Source organism: Chrysemys picta, chromosome 4, assembly GCF_011386835.1.
Source record: "Chrysemys picta bellii isolate R12L10 chromosome 4, ASM1138683v2, whole genome shotgun sequence".
Lineage (NCBI taxonomy): Eukaryota > Metazoa > Chordata > Testudines > Emydidae > Chrysemys > Chrysemys picta.
This window is the reverse complement of record NC_088794.1, coordinates 44295761-44314384: the sequence shown is the minus strand read 5'-3', so window position 1 is coordinate 44314384 and position 18624 is coordinate 44295761. Positions and strand designations below refer to the sequence as shown.

The 18624-nt window shown below is 43.5% G+C and overlaps 2 protein-coding genes across 5 annotated transcripts in view; both read left to right on the top strand.

Moving 5' to 3' along the window:
* Positions 1-18624, top strand: part of INSC (INSC spindle orientation adaptor protein) — a 225980-nt gene that overhangs the window by 116189 nt on the left and 91167 nt on the right. For all 4 annotated transcript variants that reach the window (XM_005303302.4, XM_065592123.1, XM_042858838.2 and 1 more), the window contains 2 exons: positions 573-696; positions 9579-9692. In XM_005303302.4, the coding sequence (XP_005303359.1) occupies positions 573-696; positions 9579-9692 (238 nt within the window). The remainder of the gene's footprint in view (positions 1-572; positions 697-9578; positions 9693-18624) is intronic.
* LOC135983007 (myb/SANT-like DNA-binding domain-containing protein 2) lies at positions 707-3795 on the top strand. Its single transcript, XM_065592125.1, has 2 exons — positions 707-2330; positions 3233-3795. Exons 1-2 carry the CDS (start codon positions 1754-1756, stop codon positions 3400-3402), a joined length of 747 nt encoding a protein of 248 aa, XP_065448197.1. The 5' UTR covers positions 707-1753; the 3' UTR covers positions 3403-3795.

Genomic DNA, 18624 nt, shown 5'->3' with positions numbered 1-18624 from the left:
TGTATAGAGGGCTAATTTCTGCTCTCAGGTACACCATTTTAAACCCAGATTAACTCCATTGACACCGACAACTTGACTCATACTTATTAGGGCCTAGATCCTGCTCCCATTTAAAATATGGGAAATTAAACTTATTGTGAAAAAATTTGACTCTGCAAATAGAGGATGTACGTACCTACAACTGAAATGCAGACACCTCAGGGTGGATCGCAGCAGCCATTTGATGCACAGCAACAATAAGGTTTAGTCAACAGTGGGAGGCGTTACTCTGGATATATCCCAGTGTACTTGAAAACAGAATTTGTCAGACAGTCTATGAAATGCATTGTGAACCTGTAAGATATTAATTTATAATATTATCATTTGCCTTCTTCCTTACCTTCGACAGACAAGACTTTGCTAAATGCCTCTTCTGACGTTAACTATAATAAGGCTGCACCTTGATTTGAACAGTTGAATCTCCATTATTAACATTTGTGCAACATAAAGTGCTTGGTTGGCTCAATCAGCTGGATAAAGGTGGTGCCTAATGTGTGTATTTTTCTCATTCGTTTCCTTTCCATTCTTTCCAGGTGCATACAAACTGAAGACGAACGGACATTACAGTCCATGAAATCTTGTATTAATGAAACATTAATCACAGTCGCACAGTATTTCGGCCAGTTGATAGAATTGGCCTTAACATATGAGATACAGGTCAGTAAAAACTGAATGCATTTTTTTTAAACATTGTATTGAAGGTGAGTGGGTTTTTTTTGTTTAGAATGGTGGAAGTAAAATATTTACAGCCCTCAGTCCCTACAAACCTGAGGTTGGTGCTTCAAGCATCCTGAAAACCATTCCAATTTTGTTTTGAGACAGAGTATCTCACAGACCCTGAAAGTAACCTATTCAAGTCTTCACATAGCCCATCACTGATCAGACCCTTCTTTGATTTCATGCACACTTTTTCCAGAGCACCAGTATCCTTCACTTTCTCTGTTCATTGATCTGGTTCTGATGTCCCCAACAAAATGATTATGTTGGTGCCTGAGTTGATCACGTCTGCTGTCAGGCTCTCTTCAGTTTAAAGGAGCTGACCTCTGGACAGAGTCCAAATAATGATTCAGTGCAATGGATCTGCTTCTACTCTTGTTGTTGTTGTTATGCTTGTTACAATAGTGCCTAAGGACCAACCAAGAATGGGGCTCCATTGTGAGAGGCACTGTACAAAGTAGTAAAAAGGGTAGAACACACAAGCAGAGTGAACAATATGAGGGGTGGGCTTAGGAGTGGATCAGCTAAATAGAAAGAGAAGGTAGATGAAAGGGATAGGGGAGGGGTTTAGAGGGGCAGGTATGGAAGACAGGTGAGGAGATACTGAGGCCTGGTCTACACTAGCAGGTTATATTGAATTTAGCAGCATTAACTCGAATTAACCCTGCACCCGTCCACACAATGAAGCTATTTATTTCGACATAGAGGTCTCTTTAAATCGATTTCTGTACTCCTCCCCAATGAGGGGAGTAGCGCTAAATTGGACATGGCCATGTCGAATTAGGGTAGGTGTGGATGGAATTCGACGCTAATCGCTCCGGGAGCTATCCCACAGTGCACCACTCTGTTGACGCTCTGGACAGCAGTCCGAGCTCGGATGCTCTGACCAGCCACACAGGAAAAGCCCCGGGAAAATTTGAATTCCTTTTCCTGTCTAGCCAGTTTGAATCTCATTTCCTGTTTGGACATCGTGGCGAGCTCAGCAGCACTGGCAACGATGCAGAGCTCTCCAGCAGAGGTGACCATGCAATCGCAGAATAGAAAGAGGGCCCCAGCATGGACTGATCGGGAAGTCTTGGATCTGATCGCTGTGTGGGGCGATGAGTCCGTGCTTTTGGAGCTGCGATCGAAAAAATGGAATGCGAAGATCTACGAGAAGATCTCCAAAGCCATGATGGAGAGAGGATACAGCCGGGATGCAATGCAGTGTCGCGTGAAAATCAAGAAGCTGAGACAAGGGTACCAGAAGATCAAAGAGTCAAATGGATGCTCCGGATCCCAGCCCCAGACATGCCGTTTCTACGAGGCACTGCATTCCATTCTAGGTGCGGCTGCCACCACTACCCCACCACTGTCCGTGGACTCTGACGATGGGGTATTGTCGACGGCCGCTTCCTCGGAGATGTTCGTGGACGGGGAAGATGAGGAAGGAGATGAGGAGGACGAGGCAGTCGACAGCGCTTTCAACGCTGATTTCCCCGACAGCCAGGATCTCTTCATCACCCTCACGGAGATCCCCTACCAACCCTCCCAATGCAGTAACCCAGGCCGTGAATCAGGGGGAACATCAGTAGGTAAGTGTTTTAAACTTTTATTTTGAACAGAATAGGAATGGTATCTTAACAATGGGTTTCTCACGATTAGTTTGCCCTAGGCACTTTAGTTTCTAGTCCTTGCCAGTGCAGCTACTGGAAAATTCTGTCAATATGTCCGGGGATAAAGCAGAAATCCTCCTGGGACATCTCCACGAAGGTCTCCTGGAGGTATTCTGAAAACCTTTGCATCAGGTTCCTGGGGAGAGCCGCCCTATTGCGTCCTCCATGATAGGAAACTTTTCCGCGCCAGGCTAGCAGCAAGTACTCCGGGATCATTGCCTCGCAAAGCATGGTGGCATATGACCCTGGTGCTTGCTGGCATTCACACAGCATGCGGTCTTTCTCTGTCTCTGAAATCCTCACCAGAGTGATATCACTCATGGTGACCTGCTTTGAATTAGGGGAATGTTAGTATTGGGACTGATGGCCTGTTCCTTTACATAACTGTAACTGGCCGTTTACAGCCACGCGGTGGAGGCATGACAGGGGCAGCATGCAGGGATCTTTCCCAGGGACAGCCGCGAGGAGGGTGAGACAGGGCAGAGTTCATGCTGGCCGGATTGCCAGCAGCAGGAACTGGCCAACGCTAGGAGCATTGCTTGGAACGTGAAAGGCGGGCACTGCTATAACTTAAGCTTTAAGCAGCCAAAAGTCTATGGCTTACCATGTCCGCCTGCTAGCTGAATTCCGTTGTCCGGCCCCGCTTGTGTGATCTGTACAGCAAGACCCCAGGCACTCAATGGGAAGGCCGAAAATTTGACTTTGTACTGAGTGCGCATGTGATAGGTGCTGTGCATGGTCTTGTTCACAGAGAGACTATATTCATTGTTCGCAAAACTGTATCTTTCTGAGGAATTCACTCCCTTTTTCCAATCCCACAGCTGTGAGTGTCTCCCGAGCTACCCCGGCATCCCCCTCCCAGAGGCTGGCACAGATCAGGCAACAAAAGAGAAGGACACGGGACGAGATGTTCTCCGAACTTATGGGCTGCTCCCGAGCCGAGGCGGCACAGCAGACCCAGTGGAGGGAGAACATGTCGCAATACCAGTGATCACACAGCGGATGGGAGGACAGGTGGCGGCAGGAAGACCAGCAGGCGACTCAAACGCTGCTTGGACTAATGAGGGAGCAAACGGACACGCTCCGGCGCCTTGTAGATGTTCTGCAGGACCGGAGGCAGGACAGAGCCCCGCTGCATTCTCTCTCTAACTGCCCTCCCGCACCACAAAGTCCCGTCCCCCCCTCACCCAAAGTCCCAAGAAGGAGGGGTGGCAGGGGCCATGAAAACAGTCACTCCACCCCTGCAAACTGCTCATGTAGCAGAAGGCTCTCATTCCCAAAGATTTGATGAATCCTTTCCTTCACTCCAAAAGCACTTCACCGAAGCCCCAGTCCCAGTTTCATCCCCTAACTGTGTAGTTGTTAATAAAAAATACGTTTCTGTTAATGAGTGTTTCAGTCATGTTCTTTTAGAGGAGAGTGTGTTTGAAGAGGGGGAAGGGGGTTGGTAATTGGAGAGGACAGTCACCTTTACCAGGGTACAGACACGGGGGCAGGTTCAGCAGAAGGTCACACACACATTGCAGTCACTAGGCACCCTGATCAGTCAGGGAGGTGGTTTTCATGTTCTGGGGGGAGGAGGGGGGGGCTATGTGAGTTTGTGGCCGGGGAGGGCGTAATCAGCAGCCAGGCGATTTGCCTCAACCTCCCTCCCCACCATAAACGTCTCCCCCTTGCTCTCACAGAGATTGTGGAGTACACAGCAACCTGCAATAACAATGGGGATATTGATTTCGCTGAGATCAGAGCGAGTCAGTAAGCTTCTCCATCTCCCCTTCAGACGTCCAAAAGCACACTCCACCACCATTCTGCACTTGCTCAGCCAGTAGTTGAAGAATTCTTTTTCACTGTCCAGGGCGCCTGTATAGGGCTTCATGAGCCAGGGCATTAGCGGGTAGGCTGGGTCCCCGAAGATGACTATAGGCATCTTCACATCCCCAACAGTTATTTTGTGGTCCGGGAAGTAAATACCTTCCTGCAGCCGTCTAAACAGACCAGAGTTCCTGAAAACGCGAGCATCATGAACCTTGCCCGGCCATCCGACGTTGATGTTGGTAAAATGTCCCCTATGGTCCACCAGTGCTTGCAGCACCATTGAAAAGTAGCCCTTTCGGTTAATGTACTGGCTGGCCTGGTGGGCAGGTCCCAGGATAGGGATGTGAGTTCCATCTATAGCCCCACTGCAGTTTGGGAATCCCATCGCAGCGAAGCCATCTATGATCACCTGCATGTTTCCCAGGGTCACTACCTTTGAGAGCAGTAGCTCAACGATTGCGTTGGCTACTTGCATCACAGCAACCCCCACGGTAGATTTGCCCACTCCAAAGTGATTCGCGACTGACCGGTAGCTGTCTGGCGTTGCAAGCTTCCAGAGGGCTATGGCCACTCGCTTCTGGACAGTCAGTGCTGCTCGCATCCGGGTGTCCTTGCGCTTCAGGGCAGGGGACAGCAACTCACAAAGTTCCAGGAAAGTTCCCTTACGCATCCGAAAGTTTTGCAGCCACTGTGATTCATCCCAGACCTGCAGCACTATGCGGTCCCACCAGTCTGTGCTTGTTTTCTGGGCCCAGAATCTCCGTTCCACAGCATCAACATGACCCATTGCCACCATGATGTCCACAGCGCGGGGTCCCGTGCTTTGTGAGAGGTTTGTGCCCCTCTCAGACTTAATGTCCTCACCGCGCTGCCGTAGCCGCCTCGCCCGATTTCTCAGCATCCGCCTCTGAAAAAGGTGGATGATAAGGTGCAAGGTGTTGACAACGGTCATAACTGCATTGATGATCGCAGCAGGCTCCATGCTCGCAGTGCTATGGCGTCCGCGCTGTCAATCACCAAAAAAGTGCGCAAACTGATTGCCCGCCGGCGCTTTCACGGAGGGAGGACGGGAGTGAGGGTTGAATGACAACAGTTACCCAAAACCACCCTCGACACATTTTTTGCCCCAGCAGGCATTGGGGGCTCGACCCAGAATTCCAATGGGCAGCGGGGACTGCGGGAACTGTGGGATAGCTGCCCACAGTGCACCGCTTCCAATGTCGACGCTTGCCCCGTTAGTGTGGACTCACAAAGTCGAATTACTGTCCGTAGTGTGGATACACACATTCGACTTTGTAATATCGGTTCCACAAATTCGCTTTAAGTAAAATCTAACTGCTCTTGTAGTGTATACATACCCTGAGGGAGTGGGGAAGATGGGATTGGTGAAAACATCCAATCAGCACAGGACAGTCAAATCTGTGGGAAGTTCTCTGAATATCCCTGCATTGACTGTTTCTGCCCCGATCAGATGGAGTCTTCAGCTATTCTCTGCTGTTTTTTTCTCAGGGCCACGTGATGGGAGGGTGAGGAGGTGCCATGTGGGTCCTAGTGCCCCCAGAGCATCTGTGGTCTCTTCTGCACAGTTCTGGGTCAAGGGGCGTGCTGGGGGAGGTGTGTGTGGGGGAAGAGTGGCTCCAATTGGGCCCCATTTTATAATCTTCTGCCAGGGGAACAGTCCCTGCTTTTGGCTCCTATTGGCTGGAGTTGCTGGCTGGCTCTTCTCCACAGGTTTTCCCCACAAGGCCACATCTGTCCTAGACTTTAGGTTCTAGTGAGTGAAATATGTAATTGTGTATGAGCTAAACAAACCCATTATCTTTTTTTCCCTCCCCAAATCAGAAAATAACCAATTAATGAATGATGGTAAAAGACACAAACAGTGCCTCTCCTTACCCAGAAATGGAAGATTTTTCTCCCTCCCCACTTAGGACCAAAGGACTCTAGAGAACAAACCCCTTCCTGCATGGAACCTTTTCAGTAAATGCACTGTATGATCATAGAACCTATCATTTAATCACCTTTTGGAAATATAAGGACTGGGACTGTGGCATTGGACTGGGATTACATATTTATTCACCCTGGGAACATTCTTTAAATGGTAACAACTCAATCTGTACCAATTTGGCTAGATTTAAACTATGTCTTGTAATATTTGTGCATACTTCAGAAGCTGATGCTAATATAGCCCAGAAACATTATGTTTTCACTGCAGAAAAGGAATATGAAGGGTTGAGAATTGAGGAAATAGTTATAGTACTTTGAATACTTTGCCAAAATTAAATTGCTTCTGTGCTCTAATTTAGAGCAGAATTTAACTTCTTGTCTTAAGAGATTCAAACTCATTATGGCCTGTTTGTTACATTCCTCTCTTTCTAATATCTTAGTTTTAAAACAGATTGTTGCCCAGGAAATGGGAAGCTAGAGAAGCGATTTTCAGCATCCCAGAGCTAAGTCAAGGTAACAAGCTGCCTGTCGTTGAGCTTTAGTTATGGTTTACGGGAACCATATGTAATGCCACAAATGATTCCAAGCATAAATAGCTGTGTAAATAATTTAAGTCATTATTTCAATTTAGCAAATAAAGTAACTAGGCTGTACTCAGACTTGCCTTTTTTCTTTACCTTAACTAAAAGGAAAAGAAGTTGGATTCACTTTATAGTTAATGACACTATGTTTGTGTGAAAAACTGAATCACTTTATTTAAAGGGAAGCATAAATACTTTCTGTGAACGATTGTATACGGAAGAGCGGTGTGTGTTTGTTTGAATGGGTGAAAATTTGGAAAGAGTTCAGGGTCACTAATACAAAAGCACTTTTAGAAACTGTTTAAAATCTTTTCACTTTTGTTTTATGTTACCTGGCATAGTACATTATACAGTCCCTCCTAGAAAATGTGTCCACCCTGGAATTCAAAGGAGTGTACCTATTCCTTTTATTCTAGTGCTCAGAGTCCATCAGGATAGTTCCTGAGGCTGCCCGTTGGCTGGATGCCTAGTGTCTATGTGCTTGGCTAAAACTAGAAATTTTGTGAGTGGTCACAGCGCTAGTATAGCACTGCTTGGGAACCACATGCATGAGTCTAGTGAGCCTGTTGAGGTCAGAACTGCCAACTCAAACAGCAGCTCTCTGTCCTGATAAATGTTGCTGTGATGTTACACCCCATATTCTTCATAGAAATATGGTTATGATATGAATATGGCCTAAGATATATTTTATGCAAGATGGGTCTTGTAAGTTATCATTGGAAAGGTTATGATTTACTGAATGTGATTATCCAAATTGTATGCATATATCATTTCTGTATCTAAAGTTAGAAATATTGACTATGTAACAATTACAAGTGGGTGTGTACTTGGGAGAAGGCCTACTAGACAGTAAGCAATCATCCTGGATAAGCTATTAAGGAGAACCATAGAACTTTGAAGATACTAATCTCTCTCCTTCCTGAGAAGTGTCCTGGGAAGTTGCTGCAACACTACTAGGTCAGGTGGTCCTGTCACCTGTTACTAAACACCATCTTGGACTTCTAGTAATTTTCCACTAAAAGATTCCCGCCTTACGTAAATTTTATTTAAGGCTTGGGAGTAGGTTGATCTGGATTCTCTCTTCACTGCCTTCCCAACCAAGAAGAAAGACTGCTAAAAGTACCTGAAAAGACAAAGGAACTAAGCTGAGGGAAAGGCAAGGGCTGATCCCGACTGAGACAGAGTCTAGTCTGTAAAGAGAAATAACTGGAAATCTAAGTTACAGAAACTCTGCATCCTGCCTAAAGTCAACATTTAGGGTGAGAAATTACATTTTGTAACGTGTTTCTTTAGTGAATCAAGTTTAGTTTGCGTGTTTTGTTTTATTTGCTTAGTAATCTGCTTTGTTCTGTTTGCTATCTCTTATCACTTAAAATTTACCTTTAATAGTTAATAAACTTATTTCTTGTTTATAACATAACCCTGTTTGTGCAATTTATAACTGTGTGTGTGGGGGGGGGGAGAAGTTGTGCATATCTCTCTTCACACAGGGAGAGGGCGAATTTTTATGAGCTTGGGCTGTGCAGATCTTTCTATATAGCACAAGACAATATTATCTCGGGTGTACTTTGCAGATGGAAGCCATACTGGGCAATTTCCTAGCTGAACTTTCCCATAGAGAGGTGTTTGCAGGCTCTGTGTGATTCTACAGCTGGTGCTCCCTACCTGTGTGTGTGCTGCCAGAGGCCAGAGAGCCTGATTCAGCAAAACAGGGAGAGGGAGCCCAGGCTAGTGGAGTAGGCGGGCTGAGTGAAATCCCAGTGCATCAAGTGGCAACCCGTCACAGTTGCCATGGATTGTGAGGCTTTTACTCCTGTCTGGATTAATGTTAAAATGTAAAACAATAGGTTCTGTGGCTTTCTAAGAAGACTTTTGGGGCAGTGGGGTTAAAAGTTAAAGACAGAAATACAGCCTGTTGAAGAGAAGTGGACTGAATTTTGGCTCATAAGCTTATAAATGTGGAATTTTTCTCTCCACTTCTTCCAAAGATATGAGAAAAATAAAAATACAGAGCTTCTTTCTTAAAGACCATTATCATTGTGTATTTCTTCTTTGTAATGATAACATGCACTGGTGGAGAGAACAACATTAAATGTAGCATCATGGAGTCTATACTCTTCTAACAACCCCCTTAATCTGCGCAAATGCAGTGGTACACATGCAAAACCAAGATAACAATTTAAAAAGAAAATATGCATTTAATCAATTACATTTACTGGAGACTTAATCGGTGTTTTTTCTGTCACAAGGCCATGCACTGACCTATGAGACTTCCTCTATAGTTTGAGGGTAGCTAATAGATCTTAGCAGAATCCTATTATAGAACTGTGGAGCCTAGAAGAGGAAAAGACCTGTTAGGTCAGTAGTCTGCAGCATTACTTCGGCGTAAAAATAGGAGATTCATAGCATTATGTCAGTTATGAGCTAAGCAAATTAATCACCCTTTGCAAATCATAGAATAATTCCATGCTAAATCAAATAATGTTCTCCCAAATAATTACAGTGCTCTTTGTTCAGTATGTTAAATATATTATTATTTTCTTAATAGAGATCTCTATATAAAGAGGTGTAGAGGCAAATTCAACCCTCAGTTACATCTGTGCAGTTGAAATAAATATGTTAATCCAATGTTAATAAGGGCAGAATTTGGTCCATACAATGTCTTTTTCTCTCTCTCTCCCTTCACTGTGTGATTAGTAACTTCAAAACTGATTAAACTGACTAGAGTCAGTTACTCCAACCTAAAAGAAAAACCACAGCGATCCCCCCCTTGATTCTTCTCATTGGAAGTAACTGGTGTTTATTATCTTTTTGTGTTGCACAGAATCTTGTGAGACAAATAAATTCATCAGATAATATATATATCACAGAATCATCTACCATTGGTTTATTCAGCCTTACCCAAGAGGGTGCTCAATTGTGCCGCATCATAGCTAAGGTAAGATGCACACAAATTCATTCAATGTAGCGTTAACTGGCTATTTTTTTTTTATTATAGTTGCATGGTCCAGAGGTTTCCCAAGTGTTGGGGAAGCTACTTCTTGTTCTGAGAGCAATCCAGAAGTAAATCTAGAACTAGATTAATTACCATGTATTATGGGAATGGTTGGTTTAGAGTTACTAACTGGGCATTTATGATAAATATACTGTACAGGTTGTAATATGAAATTTTATAGTGCAGCAGGCTGGTACTTTTTATTTCAGCTAATCCAGTTTAATGATAAAATAAATTTTTACTTTAAGAAACCATGTTTTTCTTCTTTTATTTAAAAATATCAAAGAAGACGGACATACGGGAGAGTGACAGCTGGGTAGAGGATGGCACAGATGCTGTTGCATTGCAGGTGTCATGGAACATGTGACCCTATCTCAGTACTGACATTTTAAGTGTAATTGTGGTGTTCATAATATAGCTATTTATGTAGAAGTTGAAGTTTTCATGAGGCGTTAATTCAATATTTTCCCCCTTAAATTTCCATCTGTGAGGCTAGAAGAGCTAAATGGTAATGGTGGAAACCTCCTGAAATAGGCCACGAGCCAGTCTGAACACAAATAGAACACAGCATGTTCGTTAAGGGGATAATTACATCACATCACTGTGTTATGGTGACAACCCAGAAGAACCGGCCTTACTGGAACCCAGCCTTGTTACTGGCGCATGAATTGGCTAGAGAGGGCTAGCTGCTTTCCTGTATGGCTAACCTTTTGCCGTCTATTCTCTTGGGATAGGTTTTTGATGAGTTACAGGTTCTTTTGGGCTTCTTAATAGTGTACGCTCCCATCGTCACCACCCCAAACACTGTGTATTCGGCATTAGAGTGGCCTCTGTAATTTATAACATACTGTCCACTGGAATTTTATGCTTCAGTATCCTTATTTTACTCCAGTACAGCATTTTGAAAATTCACCTTGTGCCATTCAAAAATCATATGTCATATACAACCCCAATCCATACACAACTTCCATTGATATCAGTGGGAATTCTGCCATGGATTGAAGGATATCTGAGAATAAAGGGGTCTGTTGTTCCCTTGATATTCAGGCCGAGCACCTGTTAATATTTATGAAACTTGGACATATCAAGAGGAGAATGGACCATTCACATTTCTAGTTTCCTTACCATTTCTGAATCTGCAACTATCTGTGGATATCTTACATTTATTATGTGTTTTGCTTAACTATTTAATTCCATAAGCCATTACAAGAATAACTCCAGACAGTTTTGTAGTAAATTATCTTTTGCTACACGACAACACTTGATCCAGTTGGATCAAGATATTTTTTCTTATCAGGTATAAAAGGAGCATCATGTTCTTTTGAGACATATTGATTGATAAAACTCTGAATTGCTGGATGCATGTATGCATTTAACTGATAACATCATTTTCAACATGAAAGGGCAGTAGACAATTTTATCTGTCAGTCATTTTAGCAGCTTTTAGAAACACTTGGCATCAATGAAGAGTAGGCTTAAAATGTTTTGTTTATGTTTTTAAAACTGAAGGTGCATTGTAAGGTGTAGATACTAGAACTCTACTTGAAGTCCCAAAAGGAGTTTCAAGGAAGAGTGCTAGTTTATGACTAGAGTAAAGACAGTATACTGTCAAAAGAACTAAAAACCTGTATTTATAAATTTGTTTTCAAATCTAAAAGAAAATAATAACCCTAGGAGAAGATATGTCTTTTAAGAGACTCATGGCCGAATCAATAATACATGAACCCCAAAAGAGTTTGAGTGACTTCAAATTAAAGTAAAAACAACAATTACTGGTATAGTTTATCAATGAAAGTGGAGGCTTGCACTGTGTATGTTGATATCCTATGCTATTTGTATAATTTAATTGATGCCAATTTCTCTAACATACATGTTCATGAATTGCCAATATTTATATGGATTCTGAAAAAGTAACTTAAGGTCTGATCCAAAGCTCACAGATGTAAATGAAAATACCTCTAGTAGGTTGGGCACTAATAGACTTTACAAAAAAACAGTTTTATTAGTTTTATTTTGTTAGCCTCATTGTAGTTCATTTTCCTCTACAACCTAGTATAATATACTTATCTTGTACCACTTAATTAACTTCCTTTAAATGCTTGAGTTAAATGTTTAACTCAATAGCTCTGCAAAATATCAAGAAGAACAAGTGTGCTAGTATATTTATGTGAACATTGAGCAACATCTTTACTTTAAAATGTAATGGAGAGTAGTATCCCCACTGCTCTGCTCCCGGAAATTGGCAAAGATGCATCTGCATAGAGCCCAGTGGAGGGATGAAAACAACCCATTTCATGCAGAATGGCTTTTTCACACAAAGAGGATTCTATTGGCATGTAAGAATACTAACACCTAACTCTCATACAGCACTTTTCATCAGCAAATCTCAAAGTGATTCACAATTTTGAATGTGTTTATCCTCACAAAACAGCATTGTGAGGAAGGGAAGTATTGTTATCCCATTTTTACAGATGGAGAACTAAGGGTTTGTCTCCACTTACTGTGGATCAACACTGTGGCGATTGATCCACAGGAGGTCGATCTAGTGGGTCTGGTAAAGACTCGCTAAATTGTCCGCTGATTGCTCTCCTGTCGACTCTGGTACTCCACCGTAACGAGAAGCATAAGGTAAGTTGACGGGAGAGTTTCTCCCATTGACCCAGTGCAGTGTAGACACTGCAATAAGTCGACCCAAGGTACGTTGACTCCAGCTACATGAATAACATAGCTGGAGTTGTGTAACTTAGGTCGATTTAGCCCCATAGTGGAGACCTGCCCTAGGTTAAGGCACAGAAAGGCTAAATAACTTACCCAAAGACACAGGAAGTCTGAGATAGATTTTGAGGGTGAAAAGAAACCTTATATCTACTCTAAATGAGCAGCCAAGCATTCCCTTCACCTCCTGGGGCAGGAATTGTACTGGGAGTGGGAAAAGATGTTTCACGGGCTAAAGCACACTGTGCTCTGTAGATTGTTACGGTCATAATCGCCTCTCAGGAGACTTATAAACTGGCGTGAGTGCCTCCTTAGGCCCCTAGCCAGTCCCAGGATTATGGAGCAGAAAGGTGGCTTAAAGCCACCTTTGCCTTCTGTCCTTGTTAATGAGAACTTTAAGGTTTTCTATGGTGCTTCTGGAAATTCTCCTGTCATTTAGCTGCCTCAGTTCAGTCTGCTCTAACTAGAGATTGTTTCTCTAATGAACATTGCAGAGCTTATTAGAACTGAAGTGAATACCTGCAGCTATCAGTATTAGTTATTCAAGGGATTAGAGGGCAAAGTATGTCACAGCTTTATAGAGGAAAAGCTGCACACTATAAAATGCAGCTATTTGGCTGGGTTTCAACTGCAACCCAAGATCTGTACATGTTACTGTGATGTATTCAATGAATTACTCAGTCCAAAGATTGTCCATCCTTTAAGGAAGCAGAACCATTAGTATGGTCTGATCTAAAAATCCATAGTTGAAATGTTGCCAAGTTTGTTTTAGTAACCTATCAAATTATTTAGAGATCTCCTGTAGACAGCATTAATTGCACATTGGGTTTAGGCTTAATGTTATCAAAATAAACATTTCTTTTAAAAGTCCAATCTTATCTCTGCAATTGTGAAAAGAAATGCTAACAAGATGATGCAGGCACATTTAGTATAATATTACAAACATGTACATTGTGGGCTGATGCGATGTTACTCAGCAGTTACTTCTACTAGTGCAAAATGGCTATAAAATGATCATCTTCAGTTTTGGTAGCATTTGATACCCAATTTGCACTGGTGTAAAAGACTACACAAGGTGCAGGGCAGTAGTGAATCCGGCCCTGTGTATGTTCAATTAAAAAAAGAAGTGTTATGAATGTCCCCTAATATATAGTAAATAGAGCAATCCGATTACCATATAAATTTTTAAACCACGACATGCACACAAATATGTGCACATGTATAAAAAGGGCTAAAGTGCCATGTAAGAAAATAAAATGCCAATTTACCAAAAGATAAGATAGATATATAGCAAAAATAATATTTCTCACATAGTTGTTTGTATTTTTAAATGAATTCACTTTGGGTTTATTTGCACCCCTTTGTGTGCCATTTACTACTACAAATACTCATGGAAAATGTTTTTTAAGCTTTTGTGTTTGAATACTCCCAGAAAGCAAGCCATGGAGATGACTGAATATTTCAAATAGTGAAGAAATTAGAGAAAATCTCAATGTGTTTGCATAAATGCTGTGAATAGAAAAGGAAGCAAAACTGATCAAATAGTTTTTCACTGATCTCTACTTCCAGTGGTAAGATGATGATGATCTTGAACCTGCACAGGTGGACAGAAGGGGAGATGAGAGAGAGTCTTTCCTCCACTGATATATATATATATATATATATTTGTCTTTCTGCAAAGGCAAGCCACAGACCAAATACTTTCACTTCTTGAATGCAAGGACAGTACGAGTTTGTGACTGACACTAGAATGAGACTTGGCACGTGGTTCCACATTGGCCAGCAAAACTTTACTAATGAAGGTCGGGGTGAACATGTATCATCCTGTAGAAAGGTGGCAGAGCTCCCGTTCTAGTTTCTAATTGCCAGAGCTCCAAGAGACATTCTGAGGCAGCCAGAATGCTTCCTGGGACTCCCACTGATTCCCTCTATCACAGGCCCAAGATTATACAGACTCCATATAAAAAATAATCTCCATCTACCACTGAAGTGAAGGCATGCTGGGGGTGGTGGTGAAATGCCTCAGCCATTTAACAGTGCACTGCAACAACACACAAACCACAGCTGAAGGCAGGTAAAGTTATTACCATGGCCAGCATGTTAGGTTGAGTGCTATGGAATCTTTAATTTCATGAAGGTCAGGGCCTCTGCAAGCAATTCCAGCAGCCCCTTAGAATCATAGAATCCTAGAATATCAGGGTTGGAAGGGACCTCAGGAGGTCATCTAGTCCAACCCCCTGCTCAAAGCAGGACCAATCCCCAACTAAATCATCCCAGCCAGGGCTGTGTCAAGCCTGACCTTAAAAACCTCTAAGGAAGGAGATTCCACCACCTCCCTAAATAACCCATTCCAGTGCTTCACCACCCTCCTAGTGAAAAAGTTTTTCCAAATATCCAACCTAAACCTCCCCAACTGCAACTTGAGACCATTACTCCTTGTTCTGTCATCAGGTACCACTGAGAACAGTCTAGATCCATCCTCTTTGGAACCCCCATTCAGGTTGGTAGTTGAAAGCAGCTATCAAATCCCCCCTCATTCTTCTCTTCTGCAGACTAAACAATCCCAGTTCCCTCAGCCTCTCCTCATAACTCATGTGCTCCAGCCCCCTAATCATTTTTGTTGCCCTCTGCTGGATTCTTTCCAATTTTTCCACATCCTTCTTGTAGTGTGGGGCCCAAAATTGGACACAGTACTCCAGGTTAGGCTTCACCAATGTCTAATGGAGGGGAATGATCATGTCCCTCGATCTGCTGGCAATGCCCCTACTTATACAGCCCAAAATGCCATTAGCCTTCTTGGCAACAAGGGCACACTGTTGACTCATATCCAGCTTCTCATCCACTGTAACCCCTAGGTCCTTTTCTGCAGAACTGCTTCCTAGCCATTCGGTCCCTAGTCTGTAACAGTGCATGGGATTCTTCCGTCCTAAGTGCAGGACTCTGCACTTGTCCTTGTTGAACCTCATCAGGTTTCTTTTGGCCCAATCCTCTAATTTGTCTAGGTCCCTCTGTATCCTATCCCTACCCTCCAGCGTATCTACCACTCCTCCCAGTTTAGTGTCATCTGCAAACTTGCTGAGAGTGCAGTCCACGCCATCCTCCAGATCGTTAATGAAGATATTGAACAAAACCGGCCCCAGGACCGACCCCTGGGGCACTCCACTTGAAACTGGCTGCCAACTAGAAATGGAGCCATTGAGCCCGACGATCTAGCCAGCTTTCTATCCTCCTTATTGTCCATTCATCCAGCCCATACTACTTTAACTTGCTGGCAAGAATACTGTGGGAGACTGTATCAAAAGCTTTGCTAAAGTCAAGGAATAACACATCCACTGCTTTCCCCTCATCCACAGAGTCAGTTATCTCCTCATAGAAGGCAATTAGGTTAGTCAGGCATGACTTGCCCTTGGTGAATCCATGCTGACTGTTACTGATCACTTTCCTCTCCTCTAAGTGCTTCAGAATTGATTCCTTGAGGACCTGCTCCATTTTTCCAGGGACTGAGGTGAGGCTGACTGGCCTGTAGTTACCCGCATCCTCCTCCTACCCTTTTTAAAAGATGGGCACTACATTAACCTTTTCCCAGTCATCTGGGACCTCCCCCAATCACCATGAGTTTTCAAAGATAATGGCCAATGGCTCTGCAATCACATCCGCAAACTCCTTTAACACCCTCGGATGCAGTGGATCCGGCCCCATGGACTTGTGCTCGTCCAGTTTTTCTAAATAGTCCCGAACCACTTCTTTCTCCACAGAGGGCTGGTCACCTTCTCCCCATACTGTGCTGCCCAGTGCAGCAGTCTGGGAGCTGACCTTGTTCGTGAAGACAGAGGCAAAAAAATCATTGAGTACATTAGCTTTTTCCACATCCTCTGTTACTAGGTTGCCTCCCTCATTCAGTAAGGGGCCCACACTTTCCTCGACTTTCTTCTTGTTGCTAACATACCTGAAGAAACCCTTCTTGTTACTCTTAAAATCTCTTACTAGCTGCAACTCCAAGTATGATTTGGCCTTCCTGATTTCACTCCTGCATGCCTGAGCAATATTTTTATACTCCTCCCTGGTCATTTGTCCAATCTTCCACTTCTTGTAAGCTTCTTTTTTGCGTTTAAGGTCCGCAAGGATTTCACTGTTAAGCCAAGCTGGTCTCCTGCCATATTTACTGTTCTTTCTACACATTGGGATGGTTTTTTCCTGTAACCTCAATAAGGATTCTTTAAAATACAGCCAGCTCTCCTGGACTTCTTTCCCCCTCATGTTATTCTCCCAGGTGATCCTGCCCATCAGTTCCCTGAGGGAGTCAAAGTCTGCTTTTCTGAAGTCCAGGGTCCGTATTCTGCTGCTCTCCTTTCTTCCTTGTGTCAGGATCCTGAACTCGACCATCTCATGGTCACTGGCTCCCAGGTTCCGATCCACTTTTGCTTCCCCTACTAATTCTTCCCGGTTTGTGAGCAGCAGGTCTAGAAGAGCTCTGCCCCTAGTTGGTTCCTCCAGCACTTGCACCAGGAAATTGTCCCCTACACTTTCCAAAAACTTCCTGGATTGTCTGTGCACTGCTGTATTGCTCTCCCAGCAGATATCAGGGTGATTAAAGTCTCCCATGAGAACCAGGGTCTGCGATCTAGTAACTTCTGCTAGTTGCCGGAAGAAAGCCTTACATGATGCTGGGCCTCAGAGGGAAACCATCTAATGTTATCACCACTTCCTACAGTACCTTGGGCTTTTTTTTGGAGGGGGGGGCGGTGTCTCTCATTAAAGTACTTTTCAAGGACAAGCCATCTTGGGTAATGACAAGAATACAACCTGTAGCAGTGTGACCAGGCTACATTGGTAGCCTCAGCGAACACAGACACACAAAGATGCAACTTCATCTGTGTTTGGGTAGGAGTGTTAGACATTCTGATGGGTCTGATTTTTCAGATGTTCTCAGCACTTCCATTTCCCCTTGACTTAACTGGAATTGTGTGACAGCAGCATTTCTGAAAGCCAGTCCCTAAATTGTTGAACTGTGAGGGAGATTTTATAAGGGTGAATAACTGAGCCATGTGCTGTTCACTGTGCTAAGAGTGGAGTTTGTCCATGAAACACAGTTTTATGCTGAAATTACAACTACACCTAAATAGTAAATATTAATTCTAGCAAACATGACATTTGCTAATACCAAATATCTCTACAACATACGTGCATAAATCCAGCCTGTACAGTGCTGACTCACCTGGAGCCTAATCTTGCCCCCAGTGAAGTTTAATGGCAAATGTCCTATTGACTTCAATGCGTGCGGGATCAGGACATACACGAAGAGGGCTGCCAATATGGTTCAGGCTAGATCTGGATCGAGTCCTTAACTGCATGTTGTCACTCAAAGTATACAAGATGTTGATATTAAAGGTAAACGATACATATTGCAACAGATTATCCCTGTCTTGCATAGATAGGCAGGATGTGGAGTGAATACAAAGAATATTTCCCTGTAGAGTTCCAGCAAAGGAAAAGGACTGGTAGCTCTAGAACACATGTGTCAAACTCAAGGCCCGCGGGCCACATCCGGCCCGCCATACAATTATATCCGGCCCGCGAAATCGTTTTATATATCTGTTTTTAATGGCCCTGTGATATGACGCCCCAATAACACACACTACAAATCCCATGATGCAGTGCAATTGCCGCCAACGGCAAGCCGCGGTTCAAGTTCGCGGTCTGTTGATGTATACAACGCTAATCTCAAATCAAAGCTAGACCCCAACAATGGCCAAGAGAAAAATTGATTCTGAAAACCGAGGCTTTCAAAGCCGGTGGGAGAATGAGTATATGTTTACTGAAATTGCAGGTAAACCAGTGTGTCTCCTTTGCGGGAGTAATATCGCTGTAATGAAGGAGTATAACCTAAGACGGCACTACGAGACGAAACATGAGAACAAATTCAAAAACCTGAGCGCAGGACAGAAGCTACAAAAGGTAGAGGAGTTGAAGAAGAATTTGACATCCCAGCAGACGTTTTTCACCAAAGCAAAATCACAAAGTGAAGCTGCTGTGAAAGCAAGTTTCATTGTGGCCGAAGAGATCGCCAAATCAGGACGGCCGTTTACCGAGGGGGAATTCGTAAAGAATTGTATGATGAAAGTGTGCGACGTCCTTTGTCCAGATAAAACGCGAGCGTTTG